Consider the following 19970-nt stretch of genomic DNA (forward strand, 5'->3'; position numbering starts at 1 on the left):
CACTTATTTCCACCATACCATCCAGCCTCCAACGGGGCGGCGGAAAGGTCTGTTCGAGTTGTCAAAGATGCTCTCAAGAAACGGGTTTTGCAGGCTAATTCGAAGCTCAGCATGAAACATCGTTTGGCTAGTTTCTTGCTGAAGTACAGATCCACACAACACACAACAGGTTACTCACCTGCAGAACTGTTGATGAAGAGAAGGCTAAGAATACGGCTACATTTAGTTCAACCCAATTTTGCCTTGAGAGTTGAGCAAAAACTGTTAAGTCAAAAACGAACGCCATTTTGACTCCCACAAAAATAGAGGTACTTCAAGCCAGATGAGCAGGTTCGTGTTCTCAGTCCTCCCAACAAGTCTAGTCGAGACAAATGGGATGTTGGGGGAAAAAGTGGATGTGTGTGGAACAAAAAGATACTTAGTTGACGTTGAAGATAGGATCAAAAGTGATCATGTTGATCTGATGATTCCAGCCAAAGATGAACCAAAAACTGAACATGAAGTCCTAATCCCTGAGTTTTTATCTGAAAGTGAGTTGGAAGAGACCACTGTGATTGAAACACAAAGTTCAGTTAGTACAGACAAAGAAACAGATTCCTCTGGTCAAAGTCAGGGTACCAAAACAGAGCCAAATAAGCTAACAGTTGAGTCTACACCTACACCTGTTACATATGTTACTGTTAGATGATCAGGCATGATCCGTAAACCAGTAGTCAGATTAGGTTTGAAAGTTAAGTAACTTACTGCATAAGTAAAACGAAAATGTGTAGATATGTAAAATAAATATATAATGTTTATCATTTAAGATTTCATAAATAGTGTTTTAAATCAAGTATCACAATAACAAAATTGTAACTGTGTACTTTGATTTAATACTTAAGAAAAGGAGAGCAGTGTAATGTATTCATACATATTCATGTATATGTTAATGAGTTGGTGTTCCATATAAGCAGGGAATGTTGGGTAATAAACCTCTCTCTCGTGGTCCAGGCAACCTGCGTGCAAGTTGTTATTCATTCTGCCGTCCGGAATATAACAGTCTTCAAACGTCTATAACTTGTAACATAACTCGCACTAAATCACTGGTCTGTGTTAATTCTGGATACCTGAAGATATCAACTTAAAAATTCTTATTCCTCTAATAAACTATCTCCCATCCACTTCAGTGCTGCCCCATGGATTCTCCTCTCCTTCACTTCGTCCAAATCTATAACTGCCCAAGAAACCTGGACTCTCCTAATACTTCTCTATTTTCCTTGATTTCATTATTGTCAACAATTCTCCAGAGCACCTTGAGCCTTAAACTTTGGAATTCCCTGTCTAGGTATCTCTGCCTCTCCATCACCCTTAATGCACTCCATAACATTTAATCGTTGGTCATTTGCCTTAGCATGATCTTTTCCAGCTTTGAGACGAATTCTGTCTATGTATTGTCTTGTGAAAATATATATAACAAAGTTCAAAGTGCTTTATAAATTAAAGTCATGATTATTTTCATTTGATATAAACAACACATTAGTACCACTATATTTCATTTATTCAGAATTCTAATATTCTTAAGATAAATGTATTTTTGCTAAATCATATTTAAAATGTAAGTAGTCATTTGAAAAGTAAAGATGATAAAATAATCATAAGGTTTCTTATATGACTGTGGAATGAAAAAAATAATGACTATTTGCTTTCTACTTTAACACCAGGCTGCAGAAGAATGGAAATTTGTTGCAATGGTGATTGATCATATTCTGCTGGGTGTCTTCATGCTGGTTTGTATTATAGGTACAGTTAGTGTGTTTGCTGGCCGTCTCATTGAACTCAATCAGGAGGGCTAAATCTTCATCGTGAACAAACAATGCAATACTGGAATTGGAGATGGATATCCCTCCATAGAAAAGATGCATAGGTTTTTTGTTGCAATTGTAGTCTGTTTTATGAAATATATAGATGGTTTTGTTTTACAAATGAAATATACTTGGGTTAAATGAATATGTAAAAATGTAATTAATAAATCATGAACAATGATTAGTGAAGAATATTATTATGAAAAAATACCTGAAACATGTAATAGGTTGAACAACGTTATAGTTTTAGGTTGATTATTGTCATATGTACTAAGGTACAGCGAAGAGCTTTGTTTAATTGCTATTGAAACAGGTCAGATATGCCATACATAGATACAATTAGTTTCAAACTGAAGTACAATAGATTGAGCAAAGGGGAAGATACAGAGTGCAAAATGTTGTTCTCAGCATTGTAGTCCATCAATTCATTCGACAAAGTCCAATGTCATTGATGGAGTAGAGTTAAATCAAATAGTACCTTAGCTTTTGGAAGGACCATTCGGAAGCCTGATAACAGAAGGGAAGAAGTCTGGTTGAGTTTGGTTGTGTGCGTTTTCAAGTTTCTGTACCTAACCTCTATAGGTTTTGTAGGTTTATAACCTCTGTACATTACAGAAGAGTTTAAAAAAAATTAAGGAATTAAATAGGCCGTTATTTGAAATTTGATGGAGATATGTAAAGTATTAGGAAAATAAACAACATGTATTAAGTTAAACAAATCCATTCATTTATATCCAATGATTGTATTGTACATTCAGAACTGAAGTTCCATTGTATGATTTTAAGAATGTTTAACAGATCTTTAATAAATATTCAGTGCAGTATTAAATCAAAATTTTGCTCTTATTTATTGCAAATGCAATGGAGTTATTTTAAGTTCAACTTAAAATTTAATACTTTTCATGCATCATTTTAAAACTAAGCCTCACTGGCAGATATTTTGAACTTGTAAAACTCGCACTGTACTTACCTGGCTGTGAAAAATAATTATATAATGATTTTAATGACATAATAATCAATTATATTAACTGAAGATTTTCATAAAAGTATTTGCATTAAAATGATGTACAGAAATTCAACTTTGTGAGTTGTAAACTTTTAATTTCAAGGCATTAATAGGAAAGTTCATAAGATCATGTTCTAGAGGGAGAATTAGGCCATTCAGCCCATCAAGTCTACTCCGCCGTTCAATCGTGGCTGATCTATCCTTCCCTCTCAACCCCATTCTTCTGTCTTCTCCCCATAACCCCTGACACCTGTACTACTCACGAATCAGTCAATCTCTGCCTTAAAAATATCCATTGACTTGGCCGCCACAGCTGTCTGTGGCTATGAATTCCATAGATTCACCACCTTCTGACTAAAGAAGCAGGTCTTAAAGAATCATATGCCATATCTCTCATTGGTGTCAATTGTTGAGTTTTACCTATTTTACACCAATATTTACTTTTAATACAGCTAGCAAAATCTGTTATCATAAAAATCTTACTGTCACCAATCCCAACGGTACTGGTGCAAATTAATGCAATTTTGATTCAATGAGTCACTTGGACACTCTGTACAAATTATTCAACTGGATCATTCTGTGTTAGGTAATTACTGCTGGATTTATTCAGCCTTAATTGAATGGGCCAACACAACCAGCCTATTTTAAAGTTGCTCATTTGATTATTTTAATTTTCACTCGTGTATTTGCAGCTTCATATTTGAAATGTAAATTTCCCATTGCACCATCCAGCCAGAGGTAACAGCCCCACTGAAGCTGTTGAGGAAGCTATGGAGTGAGTGGAAAGAGGAGCGATGACAGGAATGCAAGTTCACTTACATTAGAATGTGGTTTATGGAATTTGTAATGGGGTAAAAAGGCAGGAGCAAATGCAAATGTTAGGGTTTTTCATTGTACGCTGTGTACACTCACACGCGCACAATAGTTCCTTAGGCAGCTGTTTATACTGATTATTATGCAAGGCTAAACATTTTGAAACATGATTTTGGGATAAGGATTACAAATTAATTTGGGTAAAGGTTGAGATCTAAAGATCTGTTTTGCCCAGTGTGGCAAGTATTTGGAACGCCCAGCTGAGCAGAGTGTGCAGCAAAGTCACTGATAGTATATAAGAGGTGTCCAGTTGAGCAACTTGAGTCACCAAGGCATTGAAGCCATAGTCAGAAGCTTTCCATCACACTGGAAATGTCAAAGACTAGAGGGCATAACTTTAAGGCGAGAGGTAAAGTTTAAAGAAGTGCAGGGCAGGTTTTTTTTTTACACAGAGAATGGTGGGTGTCTGGAATGCGCTGCCAGGGGTGGTGGTGGAGGAAGATAATGGCGTATAAAAGGCCTTTCGATATGCACATGGATATGCAGGGAACGGAGGTGGTCGTGGAGGAAGTAGTGGCGTTAAAAGGCTTTTAGGTAGGCACATGGATAGGCAGGGAACAAAGGGATATGCATCATGTGCAGGAAATAGGAGAACAGTATAATCACAAAAAGCTGGAGTAACCTAGTGGGTCAGACAGCATCACTGGAGAAAAGGAATAGGTGACATTTTGGGTCAAGTTACTCCAGCTTTTTGTGTCTACCATCGGTTTAAACCAGCATCTGCAGTTCCTTCCTACACATAACTTGTTACAATGTTCAGTGCAGACATTGTGAATCTGTTCCTGCGCTGTATGGGCTAAGAACTGGAAGATGGAATTAATACAGATGGATGCCCAAGGGTGAGTGTCGTTGTGGTGGGCTGAATGGCCTACTTCCATGTAGACACAAGGAACTGCAGAAGGGTCTCGAAACATCATCCATTCCTTCTCTCAAGAGATACTGCCTGGCCCGCTGAGTTACTCCAGAATTTTGTGTCTAGCAAGGAACTGCAGATGCTGGTTTACACAAAAGGACACAAAGTTCTTGCGAAACTCTCTGCCTGACTCGTCTATGCTTGACCTACTGAGTTACTCCAGCACTTTGTGTTCTTTTGGTCTATTTCTATGCTCTATGATTCTGACTGGAGATGAATCTCAGCAACATTACTGATCAACGGAGTTTGCAATCTTGCCATCTTCTTTCGACTTGAAAAACAAACAAGATGCAAACCTTATCTTTGGGAATGCAATAACAAGGAACTCCAGATGCTGGTTTATACCAAAGATAGATGCAAAATGCTGAAGTAACTCAGTGTGCCGGGCAACATCTGCAGAGATAGATACAAAATGCTGGAGTAACTCAGTGGGTCAGGCAGCATCTCTGGAGAAAAAGGATGGATGACGTTTCGGATGGGAACGCTTCTTCAGACACGTGGCGACACTTGTGTACTGCCTGGTTGCATGCAAAACAAGGCATCTGTACTTAGATGAATGTGACAAAGTATCACTCATTCCTACAACATCTCCAGAGATGCTGCCTCACCCACTGAGTCATTCCAGCATTTTGTGTCTATCTCAATGGTACATTATTTGTCACACCCACCAAGTGACATAAATGTTTCGTGAAATGCACTTTTAGGGGAGATTGGATGGGGTAGTAGTGTATCCCGAAATAGTTGGAGTGGGTGTTAGGGATCGATGCTGAGGTGCTGGGGAGGGATTGAGAACTAACTGAAGGGATTGGGGCGTCCTCCCCTCCTCCTGCTACTGCTACTGCTACTCCTGCTGCTGCTGCTAGGGTGCCGTGGCCTGGTGGCCTGGTGGCGGGATCATTGTTGCACTGACCCGTCCACGTGTTGCTGCCGCTGGTGGCGGAACATTGCGCGCGCGGCGCGGCCCGGGGAGGGGAGGGATAGGGAGCCGGTGCAAAGCGCACCCTCTGCAAACGCTGCCGACCACCGGCGCTTCTACAGCGAGTGAATTTGCGCTCTATATATTTTTTTCCACCACCTCTCTCACTCACTCACTGTTGCACGTTTTAAGTTGGGTTTCGAACCCACCCACTCGCCCAGCTGCGGGAACATTACATCACTGACACGGCTCAGAGACCCGGATTGACACCAAGGCAGAACTTTTGATGCATAATTTGCACGGCTGAAGTTTTTAATAAACATGTCTGAGCCGTCAGCTTGGCCGGAGGAGCGGTCCAGGGGGGCCGAGTGATACAGAGAGCGGCGCACGGTCAGTACAACGGGTGAGGAGCGGGTGGACGGGACGGGGTAACGTGACAGCGGCGGCGACTGCTCCACAGCAAGAACTTTCAGTCTCTTACCAGACCTACTCTAGGTGTGGCTTTTCCACAGCGTCTGCGGAAGTCTCGGGCAACAGATGTAAGCGCACCTCGCACAGCATAAATAGTTGCTGTGGTGTTGTAACTGTTGTTGAGACTTCAGGAAGGGGTTTGGGGGGTGGGAACCGCGAAATAACCCGCCAGCTGTTGTCGGGGTCTTTAATTACGTGGTTTGTCTAATTTAATAATAAACTATTGTTAAAGTGACGTTGTAGCCAAATTCTGCAAAACGTGCATTACTTTAATGTAGGTTTGAGAGGACACAGCTTCACTTGAAGAGGACATTAATGTCGCTACACGGTTCCCCTTTGTTCCATTTGTCAACGATAATGTTTTGCGCTACATTTGGGACCTCGCAATTTGTAAATTTTGACTTTCAAATGTTAGGAGTGGGCAGACTTTAGCCTGCCAAAGAATTCAGCAAAGGCGCCACTTGAATGCATCCACTGAATAAATCGTTTCTTTCCGTTCCTCGCCCACTCCATCCCTGCATAGAAACTACTATTACATTTATTATAAATCCAAATGTCCCTCTTTTTCCCCACCCCAGTTTAAAAAAAAACCTCTCAATATATTTTTAACGAAAACATTTAAAATTCCAGACTTTATGACTACAGTCACTGCCAGCAGTATCCTATAGAGGAGCACCACTTATTTTTACTGAACTACATCGAGCCCTTGCATATCTAAAAAAAATACTTCGCTGAGAATAGAAACGAAGACGTGTTGTCGACTTTGGAATGTTTTGCACTTGACGTGAGCACTGTTTGAAGGAACACACTGGCTTGAAGATAATCCAGATTTTTTTTATTAGACGTGACTTTGAGACATTTAGTGAGGTCATAACGTGTGGTCTTCTCGGCATTTTGTGTTTATTCTTTTCAGCTGTGACAGTGGCAGGTCCAGGTATTAAAGTCACACTAGTTAGGTGGTAGTTAACATGACGTTAGCCTGTTACTACACGCGTGTTAAAATAGTTTATTATCCTCACTTTTCCAGTGTCTTAGTTTTAAACTGTTTTAACTTTTATTTAATTCGTCTTGTTACACAAAATTGTTACCATTAATAGTATCAACGAAAACCTTTGGTTATGGAGACACACAGGAAAAGCTAAATATCTAGTTGAATATCAATAACCGGTCTCTATCAAAAACCAAACAGTAGAAGTGTAAGCTTTCGACAGATTTTCCAGCACAAAATGGATGTTACCTTGTATAATCAACCACTTCACTAATTATCTTGACAAGATAGTTCATGCTTGGGTTTTGCTGCTATTACATGAGGCATGTCAGGAATTGGATATGGAATAAATCTCTTTATCCTGTGTTAAAGGTATTTCTTAGGAGTGGTTGCATGGTAACAATGTGGATTTGTTTTTGACAAATATCACTTGTACTATCTCGAGTCAAATTGGTTTCAAAATATTAATTTAATGGTTTATCCAATCCAGTAATACTTTGGGATGGACTGAGAGTACAGGGTTTTAGTTTTCCTACAGCCAAGATTGTGGGGTGGATTTGAACCCTAAGTGGAGGTAAACGAGAGGTGAACTGTTATAATTTCCAAATGTCTCAAAACCATGAAGAAGTTGTTCAGTTTATAGAAGGGTTGTTTTCTAGACCTATTATTGTTTTGTGGTCTACTGTTGCAGCACCAATAAACATAATATGTAAATGCCAGAAAATCGGATGGTTGGGTTCCTGGGCAATGATTTCAATCACTAATTCGTTTTCAAAATAAGAACTGACACAAGTTATTCTTGTTTTTTAAACGAAAAGAGTTGTAGCAAATGGTTGGCATCCATGTGTAAACCTGTGCTGAACATTGTTTAATGTTGTGCAGTCATTTATCTACATGCTCAGAACATGCTGATTTTGTTAACCAGAATCACTTTGTTAATTTGAGAAGGAATTGGCATATATGTTTATGTCATAGGAGCAGAATTAGGCTATTTGGCCCATCGAGTCTACTCAGCCATTCAATCATGGTTGATCAGCCATGATCATATTGAATGGCGGTGCACCTATTTTCTATGTTTCTATCTATCTTTCCCTCTCAACCACATTCTCCTGTAATCTAACACAAAACCTTTACACTCTCTAATCAAGAATCTGACAATCTCTGCCTTAAAAATACCCAATGACTTGGCCTCCCCAGCTGTCTAGATTCTTGGTTCTGTTTTGTCATCTCTGTTCCTTGGAATGTTGTTTCAATTTTTACTGTAACTTGAATGTTGATTTGGAACTTGAATTTTCACTCCATATGCGGCTCTTAAAGCAGAAAAGTTATTTTCTGATTGCAGTGCACATTTGAGAGGCTTTCAGAGTCTTGCTCTGTGTTCCAAAATCTTTCAACACATACAAATTCCTGAGGTTAATAAACAGGTGACAACACGCAGAAAAAATACTGACTCTGAAAGGTGAAAATAGATTAATGTTTGCACTATGACTTTCGTTTTTATTCTCCTCCCTCATTATCTCCAGTGCAGTTAGTACTTTGAGAATCAATACATTGGTAATTTAAAACAGTGGGTCTGCTCTGTTGGTTTAATGTAAATATTGGTGATAATGCAAAAAGAGTTGTTAATTGCATGTCAAAATAATAGGATGGTGAAATAAATGGGGTTGTGCTAGGACTGTGGATAGGTGTGTACCTGTTAGTGTTATCATCAGCACTGCTGCTGTGCTGGTAAAGGATAGAAATTATTCCAAGGCAGCATTTTGTAAATGCTGACCTTGCATACGGTGGTAACCACACCTTGCAGCTCTATCGTAATATATACATTTAAATCATTCCATAATAACCATGTGCTTCATGGCATACTTGAGCGTGTTAGTTAAATAAGCCTAGAGCTTTTTCAAAATACTTAATCCTAAAGTCATGTGAAATTAAAATGAGGGCCTGACAAAGCAGAGATCATTCCTAGAAATGAGGCAGAAATAGGGGTGGTACAACTGGTAGAGCTGCTGTTTCACAGAGTCAGAGACTCGGGTTCGATCCCCTGGTACTTTCCCTTGCAACGGCAGGAAATGCTACACTTGTTGCTTTACCTCCCCCCTCAACTCCATCCAAGGACCCAAGCAGTCTTTCCAGGTGAGGCAGAGGTTCATCTGCACCTCCTCCAACCTCATCTATTGCATCTACTGCTCTAGGTGCCAACTGCTCTACATCAGTGAGACCAAGCGTAGGCTTGACGATCGCTTCGCCCAACACCTCCGCTCGGTTCGTATTAACCAATCTGATCTCCTGGTGGCCCAGCACTTCAACTCCCCCTCCCATTCCGAATTGAACCTTTCTGTCCTGGGCCTCCTCCATGGCCAGAGTGAGTCCCACCGCAAATTGGAGAAGCAGCACCTCATATTTCGCTTGAGCAGTTTACACCCCAGCTGTATAAACATTGACTTCTCCAATTTCCGGCAGTCCTTGCTTTCTCCCTCCTTCCCAGCTCTCCCACAGTCCACTGTCTCCGTCTCTTCCTTTCTTCTTCCCCCGCCCCCCCCCCCCCCCCCCCCCCCCCCCCCACACCCACTCTGTCTGAAGAAGGGTCTCGACCCGAAACGTCACCTATTCCTTCGCTCCAATGATGCTGCCTCACCTGCTGAGTTTCTCCAGCTTTTTTGTCTACCAGTGATATTGTAATAGAGTCTTTGAATCCCTTTTCTTTTCTGTGCATCATGCGATTGCCCTCAGTCAGGTCTCCATAACGTAGTTGACTTGGTGTTCAGTCATCAGACATTCTTCTGTCGTGTCCTGCCTATCTGAGCTGTAATTCTTTCAACAACGTAGATGCTGGGGAGGTTTGGCTGGGAGAGAATCTGTGTGCGTGGAAACTTGTCTTGTCACTTGACGTGAAATATTTTGCATAAATAGGCAATGTGACGCATTTAAGCTCTCACCACGTCTCTCAAGCACAATGTAAGGTGGATATAACAACATCACTGATTAATCCTCAATAGCCACTGCATCCAGTTTGGATACCATTCCTCAGAAAGGATATCAAGGCTTTGACTAACATACAGATGAGACGTTTTATAATGTTACTGTAGATGTGGGACGTTTGTAACATGGGAGACTGGAGATGTTTGTCATGATCCTTTATGCATGTCAATTAAGCGGAATTGGGGCAGCACAATGATGCAATGGTAGAATTACTGCCTTGCAGCGCAAGAGACCAGGGTTTGAACCTGACTATGGGTGCTGTCTGTATGGAGTTTGTATGTTCTCTCTGTAACCGTGTGGGTTTTCTCCAGGTGCTCTGGTTTCCTCCCACAATCCAAAGACATACAGATTTGTAGGTTAAATGGCTTTGATAAATTTGTAAATTGTCCCTAGTGTGTACGATAGTGGTAGTGTATGGGACGATTGTCGGTTGGCGCGGACTTGGGACAAAGAGCTTGTTTCCATTTAGTATTTCTAAAGGAAATCTAACAAGTTTTGAAAATGATGAAGGATTCGATTGAATAGATTGGTCAAAGCTCTCTTATCTGGCAGTGGGGAATTACATTTCCCTGTGAATTGCTGCAATCTGAGAGCGACCATCAAAAGGGATAGTGGAAGCAGATTTGAAGGTAATTTTCACAAGAGAATACTTGAAGCAATATCAAGTTGTAAGGGAAGAACAGGAAAGTGGCACTAACTGCATTGCTTTTTCAAAGACCTGTGGTCTGATTGATCGATTTGAGTTATAAGATTCTGTGGTGATTCAAGAACTGATGGCTCAATGCGATTGGTGATAAAGTCAGGGAATTGGACTGAACACATTTCTTTCTGTTTATTAATGGCAACAATTTTTACCTCTTTCAGAAATCCGACAGCTTCATTTAAATAATTGGCAGGGAACCACCATCTGTTGCACTTACTGCCAAGTTATTACAAAGCTTTACATTCATACATATGAATTAGGAGCAAGATTGGGTCAATTGGCCCCTCAAGCCTGCTCCTTCACTTAATAAGATCATGACCAATCTGATTATAAACGCGGCTCCAAATTCTCATCAATCCACAATAACCTATTGCCCCCTTATGAAGTATCTATCTACCTGTGCCTTAAAAAATATTCAAAGACTTTGCATCACTTTTGAGGAAGACTCACAGTTTAAAACCTTCCTGATGTCAGCTAGTTCAATGCCCATGTCATTTGCACGTATGCAGTTGCCTTTTCTAAAATGAATCAATTTAATTCACCATTTTAAAAAGGTGTGAATTCTCTTTTATTATAAAGTGAACTTGTTTAAACAGCATGGGGTTATTACATTAGATGTCTAACTAGCTTTTCTATTAACCTTTTCTAGATTTTGACAAGTTAAATGACACTAATTGGTGGCATAGCGATAGTGTTGTTGGTTGCACTGCCAGAGACCTGGGTTTAATCCTACGGGTGAAGTCTGTATGGAGTTTGTACGGTTTCCCCGTAACCTGCGTGAGTTTTCTCATGGTGTTCCGGTTTCCTCCTTGACTCCAAAGACATACAGTTTTGTAGGCGAATTGGCTTGGTAAAATTGTGAATTGACACTAGTGTGTGTAGGATAATGTTAGTGTGCTGGAATCGCTGGTCGGCATGGACTCGTGCCGAAGGGTCTGTTTTTGCACTGTATGTATAAACTAAACTTAAAAAAAAAACTAGGCTCTATTTTTTATGGCAGAATAATGATATTCACCATGATTCAGGGGAATGGTTAAATGTTAGTATTCAAAAGATGCTATTTGAATTTCACTGCACCACTATTCATTTGTTATAGCTTCTGTATTTTGTGTATCTCTCTTAATAAATGAATGCTTCTCAGCTGTTTTCATCAAAGAAAAAGTCATGGAATATGGAGGGAAGGAATGGGTGACGTTTCGGGTCGAGACCCTTCTTCAGACTCAACACAAAACGTCACCCATTCCTTCTCACCATAAATGCTGCCTGTCCCGCTGAGTTACTCCAGCATTTTGTGTCTACCTTCAATTTAAACCAGCATCTGCAATTCTTTCCTACACAAATATGGAATATTGGATTCAGGGAAGGGTATATTAAATGGCTGGAGAGGGGCAGTTTTAGAAAAGCAGAGGTGTTTGATATCTTGGAATACAGTCGAATGGATAAAGATCTAGTGATTCGAGGATGCTATGGGGAAACAAGGAAGGAGATAGCTGTAACCCTGACACCGTTTTTGCACGCATTTTGAACATTGAATTCTCCAACTTTTGGTAACAACTCAATCCCACCGCCCCCTTTTGCCCCTTCTCTTACGTGCCCCACCTGGAAGTGCACCCATTTCTCCCACCATCCCACGCCTCTCTCCATCTCTGGCTGTTGTCCAACCATCTGCCAATCAACCCCTCCACTTGCATCCACCAACACTTGCTAGGTTTTGTTCCATCTTCCCCCCCCCCCCCCCCCCCCCCCTTTTCTAACTTTCTCTTCCTTACTGCAATTAGTCTGATGAAGGGTCTCAAACTGAAATATCACCAATCCATGTCTTCTAGAGATTCTGCATGAATTTGTTATTTGGGGAAACTAGCATCTGCAGCTCCTTGTCTACAGAATGTTTCATCTTTCTTAGCTGCACGACTGGAAGTCGGACCTGTCCTATCAGAGGACTGGAGAATAAGTAATGTCCCTTTATGTTAGAAGAGCATCAGGGATAAGCCAGGCAACTACACACTGTTGAGCCTTGGGTCAGTGATGGGGAAATTATTGGAGAAAATTATAAGGAGTAGGATATGAAAAGACATGGGCTGGTCATGATTAGTCAATGTAGCTTTGTGCAGGAGAAATAGTGTCTAAATAATTTGATTGAGGAAGTAACTAAGAAGATTGATGAAGGCAGTGGTGTACTGCAAGGATTAGTGGTGGGATATTTGTTTGTGATGGAAGTGAATGCAGGAGGAATGAATGGTAAGGCTGTTGAAATCAGTGATGTTATGGCCAAAGAGAAATAGTGTGTAAGGCAACAGCAGGTTATAGATAGATAGTTGGTAATGGTATTGGCAGATGACATTTAATCCTAAAAAGTGCAGGGATGATGCAATTTGGAAAGACAAATTGGGGTATGATGTGCACAGTAAATGGTAGGGCACTAAAATATGTTAATCAATAAGCACCTTGGGGTTCAAATCTTGAAATCCTGAAAATTGCAATGAGGAGGCACATTGGTGAAGAAGGCATATGGCATGCTTTCCTTCATTGGTCAGGGTATAGAATATAACGTTGGGACATTGTGTTGCAACTTTACAAAGTGCTGGTTCGACGGAACTTGGAGTATTGTGTGGATTTCTGGTAACCAATCTAATGGATGTGGCTATGCTGGAGAAAGTGCAGGGGAGATTCACCGCGATGTTTAGATGGACTCGGCTTGGTTTTCCCTGGAGTGCAAATAAGAGATTTATTAAAGGGGTCTTGTATCCAAGGGCTGAACCTTTGACAGGGCTGAGGATGTGACAGGTAAAAGTAAAAGAAAAAACATATAAGATCAGCTAATTCGCAAAGCCAAAGCTAATCCAGATTCCTCCTAGCAGTGTGCCAATGGAGTGTGAGTAATGCAAGTCAAATTTAGATTAGACGAGACACAAAGTGCTGGAGTAATTTAGCGGGTCAGGGAGAGCTGGAAGAGAGAAGGGACAGGACAAAGTGTGGCAGGCGAGGGGGGGGGGGGGGGGGGGGGGGGTGTTGTTGAAGGTAGATTGTTGAACTAGAGGTGAAAAGACAGCTGGTGTGAGACTAAAGGATTGAAACGTTAGGAATTGTAAAGCCAGAGGGAGGATTGGAGGGGAAGGGAGAAATAGGTAGAATTAAATATTGCTTTTTAAACTGTTGAATTAATATATAAAATCATTTAAAAGTTTTTACAAAGGTAAGTATTCATTTTTTCCTAAATTAGTCTCTCGTCAACAGAATAGCCTGGTCTTAGAGTGCTCCTGTTTTTTCTTGGTTTGGACACTAGGAGGTGCTATAATGAAGCATGTGCAGTATTCTTCATATGTGTTTGAAAAATGCTGAAATAAAATCAATTAATATCATTGTGGATTTGCAGCAGTTTTTAAAAGTTAGTTCCATTCTTCTGAACAAGAAGATAATAGGTTCAAGACGCACTTGATTTCACATAATATCTGATGTATCATAGTTCAGTACTAATGAGAGTGCATTGTAAGTTATGGTGGTTGTAAATTCTGTATTACCCTTTCATTATCAAACACAAAGGACTCCACCAGTAAATATTCCCTCATGAATTTGACCATATAGCCACAATTGCACACAAACTATCATTTTCAGAAAAAATAAACCTCAATTTAGTGAAGCTAAAAGTTACAGTAATTAGCCTCTAAAACAAAGTACACAGTTTCCATTTTTATTAATAATTGTGTTCAGAAACAGGCCCTTCAGCCCATCTGATAGGATTGTGCTTACCTGAGTTAGTCCCATTTGCTTGCATTTAGCCCGAAGTCCTCCAAATCTTCCCTATCCATGTACCTGTCATTATCCTATGGCCCAATGTTAATGAAGATATGAAGATCCACCAACCTCACGCACTCCATTTTTTAAATTATCAGCGACAACTACTTAGTAACTTCCGATTTTAGAAGATGGACATAAAATGCTGGAGTAACTCAGAGGGTCAGGCAGTATTTCTGGAGAAATGGAATAGGTGAGTTTCGGGTTGAGATCTTTCTTCAGACTGAGAGTCAGGGGAGAGGGAAACTAGAGTTATTGAAAGATACAAAAGATCACAGCCGGTACCAATGACTCGAGAAAGATGGAGCTCACAATGGTCCATTGTTGATTGTGGAAGAGGTGATAATGAAGGGATACAAACAGTGAAAAAGCAAGGTGAATAGGGTGGGGAGGGACGGAGAGAGAGGGAATACAATGGCTAATTGAAATGAGAGAAATCAATATTCAAACCGCAGGGTTGGAAGCTGCCCAATTGGAATATGAAGTGCTGTTCTGTTAATTTTTAGAGCATTTCTATTGAGTGCTAGTCTAAAAATGAGAACATGATAGCAAAATATGATTAGATTAAACACAATGTAACTCTAATCTGTTACATTTGATATACAACTAAGAAGGAAACTTTAGTAGACAAAAGGTAATTAATGATTTGTTCCTTTTACACATTCTTATTCATAATTAGATTGGTCAGGTGTGGCCGTGTTATCTTTCCTTATTCCAATTATTCTTTGTAACATGACTTGTATTTTGAAAGTAAAACACTTTTGAAGGAGCTGATGGGAAGATAAAGTAAATAAATGGTGTTTTCGGGTTTGGAGATATAGCACGGAAGCAGACCAAGTCTATGCCGATCATTGATCACCCTATGTTATCCCACATTCACATCCACTCTCTACACACCAGTGACAATTTATAGCGGTCAATTCACCTCAAATCCACATGTCTTTGGGGGAGGAAACCGGAGCACCTGGGGGGAACCCCATGCGGTCACAGGGAGAATGTGCAAACTCAACACACGCAGCAACTGAGCGTCTGTTGCCGTGATGTAGCAGCTCTACTGGGGAAAGGAAGATAGGATGTCTACTTGCCACTTAAAGATGGATGGGTGCATAAAGTGGGATGTGACAGGTAGGAGTTGAAAAGCACAAAAGATGGTGAAAACCATAAAGCACATCAGCTTTTCCACATGGCACAGATAGCTGCAACTCAACAGCACATGTTTAATGATGGAAGATTTCTAAAAATGATGGAAAAAAAAACAAATAAGCAAAATAAACAAAAAGGAATAGACACAAAGATAGCAACTAAAGCAGTGAGACAAAAATATAAAGACGAGGTATATCGGCCTTATTTCGAAACTTAAAATCCCCCCTTAAAATGTTTGTCACCATTTTAATATTTGATTATTTTATCATTTCCTACAGCTGCACCCTTCATTGAAGTTTGTCAGGAATTGTTTTGCCCTTTGCCAGTGGTGATGCTTCACTGCTCTTTGTGGAATCTCTGGAGATTCATTTAATAATTTACAGCTGATCATTCTCCTATTTAGACACAAAATGCAGGATTAACTCAGTGGGTCAAGCAATATCTCTGGAGAAAAGGAATAGGTGACGTTTTGGATCACAGCCATCCTCCTCCCTCGTATTCCTTTTCTTCAGAGATGCTGCCTGACCTGCTGAGTTACCCCAACATTTTGTGTCTATCTTCGGTATAAACCAGCACCTGCAGTTCCTTCCTACCCTTTATCCTATTGCTGTGGTCCTAGGTTCAGGTCCTGGTTGCAACTGTTTTCATGTGTACTGAAAATAATTTATGTGATGAGAATTATGGTTATTGCCGATTGTCCCACAGCCCAATAGTTGGATCATGGTTGGAACTGAAGTTATCACCTGTTCATCCCTGGTTTATTTCATCACAGGCTTTGTTTACATTGCAACAGGCTGCAATGCTGTGGATTATGTCGAGCTCTGCTCCTACCATTCACTTTCCAGGTTTTGTGTAAGTTTGGTCTAATTTCTCTGGCTAAAAATAAAGAGAGAGTTAGCTGCGTTAAGAATATTTATCATTGTAACAAAAGACAGAGTAATTAAATCCATTTATTTTTACAACGTGTAGATATTCAGAGAAAACCTAATTGCCAGGTATCAATCAGCAGGCAGCAACTTTGATGTTTGCAGGCACAAGAAACTGCAGATGCTGGTTTGCAAAAAAGATAACAGATAAGGATAGAAGACGTGCCTGAGGAAGGAATTTAGTTTGACGGGCGTTGGGGAGGAAAAAGGAGTGAATGGGTTGTGAGTTAGTTACCTAAAATTAGAGAATTCAATGTTCATATCGTTGGGCTGTTAGCTACCCTGAAGAAGGGTCTCGACCCAAAATGTCATCCATTTCTTCGCTCCATAGAAGCTGCCTCATCCGCTGAGTTTCTCCAGCATTTTTGTCCACCAAGCGGAATATGAGGTGCGTTTCCTTCACTTTGCGTGTGGCCTCACTTTAACAATGGAGACGGCCCAGGGCTTGAAATGCAGTAGGGGAATGGAAAGGGGTTTTACCAAATCTTTACCCTCTGTCTGCCATGGCCTATTGGATCTCTCATTTGCTAACCATTTGATCGTTCCGTCCCATTCCCATACTTGCCTTTCTCCAATCTTGGGTATCTAGCCTACAAATCCCACCCCCTCTTCCCCCTCTATTTCCTCTGGATGTGCACCCATTCCCCCCTTCCTCCCTTCCCCCTCCAGTGCATGTACATTTCTCCTTTCACTCCTGGCACCTTGTTTTTCAACTCCTTGCGATCATCTCCCACCTCTTCCAATTATGAGTCTCCATTTCACCTCTATCCTCCCTACTGCCCCTTCTACTTACATCCCTCCCTCTGGCTTTATATTTCACACCTCTTATGTGACATCCTATGGTCATTTTCCAGGGTTGCTGCCTGACCCGCTGCGTTACTCCAGCACTTTTTTTTTGAACAGTTCAATTTTATCTAGGATTGTTCTCTGGCTCAGGCAGTACTAATTCTGAGAAAAAGAATGGCAAATATGATGCAGGAAACCATGTTTATTGGTTCAAAGTCAGTTAGAAAAGAAACATTGAGGTGATCAAATCAGCCTCTCACGGCACCTCCTTGCCTGAGCTACTCTAGAGCTTTGTGTCTTTTGATGTTTGCAGGAATCTCTGAGAAACTAATGTCTCATGCCTTGGTTCCCATCCCAATGCATTTATCATCCTACCATTTCACTACCAATAATTGCCAAGCACCCCACAATAGCTCTGCCACATTCTCAATTGCCTTCTACAGAGAGATCACAGAACCATCTTTATTAGTCACATACACACACAAGATGTACAGTGAAATGAAAGTGGCAATGCTTGCGCGATTGTCCCTTTAACTATGCCTGCTATCTTTTCTATTCCTTTTTAACATTTAACTCAAACTGGCTGTTGTCTACCCTTGAAATCCTGGAATTATTATTCACACCACCTTCCAGCTCTCTCACTCACTTCACAACCTCCTCCTGACACCCAACCCCTATACAGGTACTGCCAAAAGAACTTGCGGCGATTACCCCAGCCATCATCTCTGCCCCAAACAGTGCTCAAGTCTTTTAGCCACTCCCTCAGTCCAAGCATTGACGATAAAGCTGTATGCAAGGCCATTGTCCATTATGGTCATGCTACTTGGAAAAAGACCTCTCTTATTTAATCCTACTGCCTTGGTTAGCTTATCAAGTACCTATTTAAGTATTGTTTAAGTCGGATGAGGATTTCTAACCTACTTGTTCAGTTGGTTCCAGACCTCAACTTGCGTCATCACTTCTGTTTATGTTCTCCCGTTGATACAAATGTTTCCGATTATCCTGTTTGACTAATGTTGCAGTTGAATAACAGAACAGCAGGGCTCAACTAAAAGTTAGTTTGAAAGTGCATCTACAACCACAGGTGAGATAGGAAAATAAAGTTGTGTAGATACATGTAGCCTTTTAAGTTCGAAAGATATCCCAAAGTGCTTGAAAGCAAATGAGATGCTTTTGAAATGAGGCCTCTGCTATAATATTGAAACTGCATCAGCTGATTTGGTCAACACATGGTCTTGCAAGCAGCAAGATGATTTGGAGGAACAAATATGTTGAGAGATTGAAGACATTTGCAAGACTAATAGGATTGTCATAGTATGAGACTTAGCTTTCCCACGTAGACTGGGACTGCCATAGTTCCAAAGGCTTGGAGGGTCTTCAAAGAACAGGGCAAAACCTGACCTCCTCTGAGGGAATTGGGCTGGCCAAGTGACTGGAATGTCAGTGGTGGAGCCATTGTTTAATTTAGTTTAGCTTAGTTTAGAGGTACTGTGTGAAAACGGGCCCATCAGCCCACAGAGTCTGCAGTGATCACCTGTACACTTGCTCTATCTTGCACACTAGGGACAATTTACAGAGGCCAATTAACCTACAAACCTGCACATTTTTGGGATGTGGGAGGAAACCAGAGCACCCAGAGAAAACCCACGCAATCACAGGGAGAACGTACAAACTCCGTGCAGAATCCCGTAGTCAAGATCGAACCAGGGACTCTGGTGCTGTAAGGCAGCGCCACTGTGCGGCCTAGCGTCCCAGCTGCTTTGGAGACCAGCGGCCACAGTTCTATTGACTTTAAAGTAGTGATGGATAAGGACAGAGCAGATGCACGTCAAATCTTCTTTGGGGCAAGGCCAACTTTAATGGTATTGATTGGAGAAGGTTGTTTGTTGACGAAGGAGACATCCAGAAAGTGGGAAAAGTGTGAGTGAAGGGTCAAGGTAAGCATAGTCCTGTTGGAGTGAAGGGCAGGGCAGGGCAGGTAGGGGTAAGGAACCCTGAATGACAAGAGGGCATTGACATATTAGGAACCTGAAGGACACAGAGGGATATGGATGTGTGGAGTGATCTGCCAGAGGAAGTAGGTGAAGCAGGTACAATAACAACATTTAAGTAATTTGGACAGGTCCATGGATAGGAATAGTTAGGGAAGGGATATGGGCCAAACGCAGGCAAATGGGCTGGCTTAGATGGGACATCTTGGTTGGCATAAACGAATTAGGCCGAAAGGATTGTTTCCATGCTCTAACTCTGAGCAGATGTGGAACGTTAATATATACGCCACTGATTTTTACAACCTATTTCAAGCATACTGAAATGAATTAAACAATCTTTGTTGAAAACAGCAAATCTAGCAGGTTAATGAAACCTTTTCACAGCTCACAGATACTGATCTGGAAAGTAGAGACAGTTGGAGATTTCCGTACCAAATAAAGATTGTCATAACAATCTGTCCTGTCCAATCATCATAATGTTTGTGTCTTGGAGACCTGATCTGATCATCCCACAGTCTGCCTTTATAATTTGTATGGGAAATATTTAACTCCAGAAAGAGTATGCAACAGATTTGTTTAGAAGTCTGTGTATAAAGTTCTCTGCAACTACATTGTATTTATCAGGCTACGTACAACCCAGAA

At 40.9% G+C, this 19970-nt stretch overlaps 2 protein-coding genes across 10 annotated transcripts in view; both read left to right on the plus strand.

Annotated features, from left to right (window-relative positions):
- The window catches only part of chrna1 (cholinergic receptor, nicotinic, alpha 1 (muscle)), a 37636-nt gene extending 34721 nt beyond the window's left edge, over nucleotides 1–2915 (plus strand). For all 5 annotated transcript variants that reach the window (XM_055637937.1, XM_055637940.1, XM_055637936.1 and 2 more), the window contains one exon: nucleotides 1701–2915. In XM_055637937.1, coding sequence (XP_055493912.1) covers nucleotides 1701–1832 — 132 coding nt within the window. In that variant the 3' untranslated portion in view covers nucleotides 1833–2915. The remainder of the gene's footprint in view (nucleotides 1–1700) is intronic.
- A 2724-nt stretch (nucleotides 2916–5639) lies between these two features.
- LOC129698734 (WAS/WASL-interacting protein family member 1-like) overlaps nucleotides 5640–19970 on the plus strand; it is a 97541-nt gene continuing 83210 nt past the window's right edge. For 4 of the 5 annotated variants that reach the window (XM_055637945.1, XM_055637948.1, XM_055637946.1 and 1 more), the window contains exon 1: nucleotides 5640–5939. The gene's annotated coding sequence lies outside the window, so the exon portion shown is untranslated. Of the gene's footprint in view, nucleotides 5953–19970 lie in introns of all 5 variants that reach the window. The other variant, XM_055637947.1, reaches the window with a different exon arrangement.

This window comes from Leucoraja erinacea, chromosome 7 (assembly GCF_028641065.1).
Source record: "Leucoraja erinacea ecotype New England chromosome 7, Leri_hhj_1, whole genome shotgun sequence".
Lineage (NCBI taxonomy): Eukaryota > Metazoa > Chordata > Chondrichthyes > Rajiformes > Rajidae > Leucoraja > Leucoraja erinaceus.